The 7,125-nt window shown below is 45.5% G+C and overlaps 1 protein-coding gene across 2 annotated transcripts; it reads left to right on the top strand.

Annotated features, from left to right (window-relative positions):
• The first annotated feature begins 243 nt into the window (after positions 1 to 243).
• LOC146080499 (uncharacterized) lies at positions 244 to 4,951 on the top strand. 2 transcript variants are annotated; one of them, XM_083187870.1, is made up of 3 exons: positions 244 to 488; positions 837 to 2,830; positions 3,201 to 4,951. In XM_083187870.1, exons 2-3 carry the CDS (start codon positions 2,642 to 2,644, stop codon positions 4,620 to 4,622), a joined length of 1,611 nt encoding a protein of 536 aa, XP_083043996.1. In that variant the 5' UTR covers positions 244 to 488; positions 837 to 2,641; the 3' UTR covers positions 4,623 to 4,951. The 2 variants fall into 2 exon arrangements, 1 of the variants encoding a protein (XP_083043996.1); XR_014474894.1 differs by having other exon boundaries at positions 244 to 2,830.
• Positions 4,952 to 7,125: the final 2,174 nt, after the last annotated feature.

The raw sequence follows: 7,125 nt of genomic DNA, 5'->3' as shown, positions 1-7,125 counted from the left end.
CGCGTTCGCATGCAAATTTGCACGTTTCACCCTGCTGCCCCTATTGCGCATGTGCAGCTAGAAAACCAGCTTTTATGCGCTCACGAGCGCATAATTTTTGGCCAGAACGCCAAACACATGCTGTGTGCCTATATAAAAGCTGATTGTCCCGTTTACCCACACTTGTTATCTTTTATGTTTGTGGAAGGTGCCGGTTTTGTGCAAGCAGAACGCACTGTGCGAATGGGTAAGTTTAGTGCCCACATATTAGCAGATTTAATGGTGCTACATTTAGCTACTAATGACCACTACTTCTTGTAATGTCTGCCATGCATACAGAGATGTTCATATGAATGTTTCAATGCATGTGTGCACAGGTGTTTTTTGGGGGAGTGTATGGGTCTGGCAGCTATTTGAATGGTATATTTATTTTCATCACTTTCCCCTTAGGATTGTTGATTTGGCCAGCTACTGGTGTAGCATTTGTGGTGTCTCTGCTGTCTCCTAAGGTAGATTACACTTTACAGGACATTTCTCTGTTTTGCCAACCTTGCCTTATGAATATGTTTGTGAGGAATGATGTTGTTATCTTCCAAACACATATCATACTAAGGGCAACTTTCATAATCATGCTAAATATCATGTGCTTTCGGCCTTATTTGCTAGTTTCATTGTGTGTTTGGCATGTTAAGCGTGTGTGTGTTAATGGCTTTTTGTGTACACATCCCCTTTTTCAGGACTGTGGTCATATATGGATCTATTCTGCCATCCTTTGCCCATATGTGTTATGTTGCTTGTGGTGTCTGTGTGTGTGTTTGTGTTTCCTGACACTAATTTTTGTCCTTTTTTCTTTACAGAGTCAAGTGGTGGCCATGCATGTGGGTGTGTGGCAACTGGACCAACGTGTGGCTCCACCTCTTCGAGGAAGGAGGCTGGGGCGTGCTCGAATATTCCGCACACGTGTGACCCTCTTTGGGATGCCTGATGATGAGGTACAAACTAGGTACCGGTTACCACCGCATGTCATCTTGGACACTCTCTCATTAATAGAGAGTGTTCTGGAAAGTAGTCACAGGCTCCCGACAGCAATTCCGACTCTCACACAGTGGTTGGCGGTGTTGCATTTCTGCGCCTCAGGGTCTTTCCAGCAAGAGGTGGCAGTGCTTGCTGGAGTCTCCCAACCTACTTTTAGTAGGATCCTGAGGCGTGTCATGTCGGCCATGTTTCGACGCAAGGGCCACTTCATGGCCATGCCATTTGACCAGGATACCCTGGATAGGGTAAAGCTGCAATTTCACCACCTTGCAGGTTTCCCTAATGTGATAGGTGCTGTGGATGGGACACATGTACCATTCGTACCACCATCACTTACTGAGCATATCTTCCGTAATCGGAAGATGTTCCATTCCCTGAACGTAATGGTGGTGTGTGGCCCATCCTTTGAGATCCTGGCCTTTAACTCCAACTTTCCTGGAAGTGGCCATGACTCCTATGTCATCCGTCAAACCAGGATCTGGCAAAGATTAAAAGAGCTGGAAGGACGTGATGCGTGGATTTTGGAATCCATGCTACCTGTTTCCAAGGGGTTACCAGTGCCACATGGGGAACCTGCTCAGGGGACCGCGACCGGCATGTCCATAGCAGCGAAGCCCAAATCCCAACTGGAGGAGTCACTGGTGAACATCTATGGCGTGGTAAGACTCCGCACCCCTGTGTCAGGTCTAGCCAATCCCCGGCCTGGTGACCAGCGTAATGTACCTGAGACTGTGACAATATATGCAGGTGGCTTTTCTTTCCCTAAATTTTTTGGAGAAATCAAATTTGGTATAGATTCTTCTTCCAAGTTGTCAGATGAGAAGAAAGACACCGGTTTGACTTTTGGTTCACAGACTACTGCAAACAATCCAGTTTCAACAATGTTTAAGTTTGGCTTTAATAACTCTCCTTCAGCCGAGAAGGAAAGCACTGTTAAACCACTGACAAGTGATTACACCTTTGGAACCGTGTCCAGTACAGCCCCAAAGGCTGACAGCTCTGGAAGTACTAATTTGCTAGCTCAGTTAGCCAAAGAGAAATCCAACCTGACCGCTTCTTTAGGTTTAAAGGAGCCAGGAGACAAGAAAAATGAAACTCCAGTTGTAAGCGGTTTCACATTTGGTAAAGTGGAACAAACAGAGACAGCCACAACCTTTTCTTTTGGAAAAAATGATGAGAAGACAGACTCTACCATCACTGGAGCTACTGTTTTTGGAACTCCCAAAGCAGCAGATAACCTATAACTTCTTTTGACTTGAATAAAGAAAACGTGAATTTCTGCTCGGTGTCTCTTTGCTGGTGTTGACATAGGCCCTTATTCACATTTGCGCGTTCGCATGCAAATTTGCACGTTTCACCCTGCTGCCCCTATTGCGCATGTGCAGCTAGAAAACCAGCTTTTATGCGCTCACGAGCGCATAATTTTTGTCCAGAACGCCAAACACATGCTGTGTGCCTATATAAAAGCTGATTGTCCCGTTTACCCACACTTGTTATCTTTTATGTTTGTGGAAGGTGCCGGTTTTGTGCAAGCAGAACGCACTGTGCGAATGGGTAAGTTTAGTGCCCACATATTAGCAGATTTAATGGTGCTACATTTAGCTACTAATGACCACTACTTCTTGTAATGTCTGCCATGCATACAGAGATGTTCATATTAATGTTTCAATGCATGTGTGCACAGGTGTTTTTTGGGGGAGTGTATGGGTCTGGCAGCTATTTGAATGGTATATTTATTTTCATCACTTTCCCCTTAGGATTGTTGATTTGGCCAGCTACTGGTGTAGCATTTGTGGTGTCTCTGCTGTCTCCTAAGGTAAATTACACTTTACAGGACATTTCTCTGTTTTGCCAACCTTGCCTTATGAATATGTTTGTGAGGAATGATGTTGTTATCTTCCAAACACATATCATACTAAGGGCAACTTTCATAATCAGGCTAAATATCATGTGCTTTCGGCCTTATTTGCTAGTTTCATTGTGTGTTTTGTTACCTAATGACATTGTAATGGCATGTTAAGCGTGTGTGTGTTAATGGCTTTTTGTGTACACATCCCCTTTTTCAGGACTGTGGTCATATATGGATTTATTCTGCCATCCTTTGCCCATATGTGTTATGTTGCTTGTGGTGTCTGTGTGTGTGTTTGTGTTTCCTGACACTAATTTTTGTCCTTTTTTCTTTACAGAGTCAAGTGGTGGCCATGCATGTGGGTGTGTGGCAACTGGACCAACGTGTGGCTCCACCTCTTCGAGGAAGGAGGCTGGGGCGTGCTCGAATATTCCGCACACGTGTGACCCTCTTTGGGATGCCTGATGATGAGGTACAAACTAGGTACCGGTTACCACCGCATGTCATCTTGGACACTCTCTCATTAATAGAGAGTGTTCTGGAAAGTAGTCACAGGCTCCCAACAGCAATTCCGACTCTCACACAGTGGTTGGCGGTGTTGCATTTCTGCGCCTCAGGGTCTTTCCAGCAAGTGGTGGCAGTGCTTGCTGGAGTCTCCCAACCTACTTTTAGTAGGATCCTGAGGCGTGTCATGTCGGCCATGTTTCGACGCAAGGGCCACTTCATGGCCATGCCATTTGACCAGGATACCCTGGATAGGGTAAAGCTGCAATTTCACCACCTTGCAGGTTTCCCTAATGTGATAGGTGCTGTGGATGGGACACATGTACCATTCGTACCACCATCACTTACTGAGCACATCTTCCGTAATCGGAAGATGTTCCATTCCCTGAACGTAATGGTGGTGTGTGGCCCATCCTTTGAGATACTGGCCTTTAACTCCAACTTTCCTGGAAGTGGCCATGACTCCTATGTCATCCGTCAAACCAGGATCTGGCAAAGATTAAAAGAGCTGGAAGGACGTGATGCGTGGATTTTGGAATCCATGCTACCTGTTTCCAAGGGGTTACCAGTGCCACATGGGGAACCTGCTCAGGGGACCGCGACCGGCATGTCCATAGCAGCGAAGCCCAAATCCCAACTGGAGGGGTCACTGGTGAACACCTATGGCGTGGTAAGACTCCGCACCCCTGTGTCAGGTCTAGCCAATCCCCGGCCTGGTGACCAGCGTAATGTACCTGAGACTGTGACAATATATGCAGGTGGCTTTTCTTTCCCTAAATTTTTTGGAGAAATCAAATTTGGTATAGATTCTTCTTCCAAGTTGTCAGATGAGAAGAAAGACACCGGTTTGACTTTTGGTTCACAGACTACTGCAAACAATCCAGTTTCAACAATGTTTAAGTTTGGCTTTAATAACTCTCCTTCAGCCGAGAAGGAAAGCACTGTTAAACCACTGACAAGTGATTACACCTTTGGAACCGTGTCCAGTACAGCCCCAAAGGCTGACAGCTCTGGAAGTACTAATTTGCTAGCTCAGTTAGCCAAAGAGAAATCCAACCTGACCGCTTCTTTAGGTTTAAAGGAGCCAGGAGACAAGAAAAATGAAACTCCAGTTGTAAGCGGTTTCACATTTGGTAAAGTGGAACAAACAGAGACAGCCACAACCTTTTCTTTTGGAAAAAATGATGAGAAGACAGACTCTACCATCACTGGAGCTACTGTTTTTGGAACTCCCAAAGCAGCAGATAACCTATAACTTCTTTTGACTTGAATAAAGAAAACGTGAATTTCTGCTCGGTGTCTCTTTGCTGGTGTTGACATAGGCCCTTATTCACATTTGCGCGTTCGCATGCAAATTTGCACGTTTCACCCTGCTGCCCCTATTGCGCATGTGCAGCTAGAAAACCAGCTTTTATGCGCTCACGAGCGCATAATTTTTGGCCAGAACGCCAAACACATGCTGTGTGCCTATATAAAAGCTGATTGTCCCGTTTACCCACACTTGTTATCTTTTATGTTTGTGGAAGGTGCCGGTTTTGTGCAAGCAGAACGCACTGTGCGAATGGGTAAGTTTAGTGCCCACATATTAGCAGATTTAATGGTGCTACATTTAGCTACTAATGACCACTACTTCTTGTAATGTCTGCCATGCATACAGAGATGTTCATATGAATGTTTCAATGCATGTGTGCACAGGTGTTTTTTGGGGGAGTGTATGGGTCTGGCAGCTATTTGAATGGTATATTTATTTTCATCACTTTCCCCTTAGGATTGTTGATTTGGCCAGCTACTGGTGTAGCATTTGTGGTGTCTCTGCTGTCTCCTAAGGTAGATTACACTTTACAGGACATTTCTCTGTTTTGCCAACCTTGCCTTATGAATATGTTTGTGAGGAATGATGTTGTTATCTTCCAAACACATATCATACTAAGGGCAACTTTCATAATCATGCTAAATATCATGTGCTTTCGGCCTTATTTGCTAGTTTCATTGTGTGTTTGGCATGTTAAGCGTGTGTGTGTTAATGGCTTTTTGTGTACACATCCCCTTTTTCAGGACTGTGGTCATATATGGATCTATTCTGCCATCCTTTGCCCATATGTGTTATGTTGCTTGTGGTGTCTGTGTGTGTGTTTGTGTTTCCTGACACTAATTTTTGTCCTTTTTTCTTTACAGAGTCAAGTGGTGGCCATGCATGTGGGTGTGTGGCAACTGGACCAACGTGTGGCTCCACCTCTTCGAGGAAGGAGGCTGGGGCGTGCTCGAATATTCCGCACACGTGTGACCCTCTTTGGGATGCCTGATGATGAGGTACAAACTAGGTACCGGTTACCACCGCATGTCATCTTGGACACTCTCTCATTAATAGAGAGTGTTCTGGAAAGTAGTCACAGGCTCCCGACAGCAATTCCGACTCTCACACAGTGGTTGGCGGTGTTGCATTTCTGCGCCTCAGGGTCTTTCCAGCAAGAGGTGGCAGTGCTTGCTGGAGTCTCCCAACCTACTTTTAGTAGGATCCTGAGGCGTGTCATGTCGGCCATGTTTCGACGCAAGGGCCACTTCATGGCCATGCCATTTGACCAGGATACCCTGGATAGGGTAAAGCTGCAATTTCACCACCTTGCAGGTTTCCCTAATGTGATAGGTGCTGTGGATGGGACACATGTACCATTCGTACCACCATCACTTACTGAGCATATCTTCCGTAATCGGAAGATGTTCCATTCCCTGAACGTAATGGTGGTGTGTGGCCCATCCTTTGAGATCCTGGCCTTTAACTCCAACTTTCCTGGAAGTGGCCATGACTCCTATGTCATCCGTCAAACCAGGATCTGGCAAAGATTAAAAGAGCTGGAAGGACGTGATGCGTGGATTTTGGAATCCATGCTACCTGTTTCCAAGGGGTTACCAGTGCCACATGGGGAACCTGCTCAGGGGACCGCGACCGGCATGTCCATAGCAGCGAAGCCCAAATCCCAACTGGAGGAGTCACTGGTGAACATCTATGGCGTGGTAAGACTCCGCACCCCTGTGTCAGGTCTAGCCAATCCCCGGCCTGGTGACCAGCGTAATGTACCTGAGACTGTGACAATATATGCAGGTGGCTTTTCTTTCCCTAAATTTTTTGGAGAAATCAAATTTGGTATAGATTCTTCTTCCAAGTTGTCAGATGAGAAGAAAGACACCGGTTTGACTTTTGGTTCACAGACTACTGCAAACAATCCAGTTTCAACAATGTTTAAGTTTGGCTTTAATAACTCTCCTTCAGCCGAGAAGGAAAGCACTGTTAAACCACTGACAAGTGATTACACCTTTGGAACCGTGTCCAGTACAGCCCCAAAGGCTGACAGCTCTGGAAGTACTAATTTGCTAGCTCAGTTAGCCAAAGAGAAATCCAACCTGACCGCTTCTTTAGGTTTAAAGGAGCCAGGAGACAAGAAAAATGAAACTCCAGTTGTAAGCGGTTTCACATTTGGTAAAGTGGAACAAACAGAGACAGCCACAACCTTTTCTTTTGGAAAAAATGATGAGAAGACAGACTCTACCATCACTGGAGCTACTGTTTTTGGAACTCCCAAAGCAGCAGATAACCTATAACTTCTTTTGACTTGAATAAAGAAAACGTGAATTTCTGCTCGGTGTCTCTTTGCTGGTGTTGACATAGGCCCTTATTCACATTTGCGCGTTCGCATGCAAATTTGCACGTTTCACCCTGCTGCCCCTATTGCGCATGTGCAGCTAGAAAACCAGCTTTTATG

The sequence above is a fragment of the Crinia signifera genome, chromosome 5 (genome assembly GCF_055691185.1).
Source record: "Crinia signifera chromosome 5, ASM5569118v1, whole genome shotgun sequence".
Lineage (NCBI taxonomy): Eukaryota > Metazoa > Chordata > Amphibia > Anura > Myobatrachidae > Crinia > Crinia signifera.
The sequence above is the reverse complement of the archived record's forward strand: the minus strand, read 5'-3'. Positions and strand labels throughout refer to the sequence as shown.

Excerpts from the sequence above, each read along its gene's own strand:
- LOC146080499 (XM_083187870.1), top strand. The coding sequence starts at position 2,642 with ATGTCTGCCATGCATACAGAGATGTTCATATTAATGTTTCAATGCATG. Across the intron at positions 2,831-3,200 it reads TGTCTCTGCTGTCTCCTAAG|AGTCAAGTGGTGGCCATGCA; the intron begins GTAAATTACACT and ends TTTTCTTTACAG.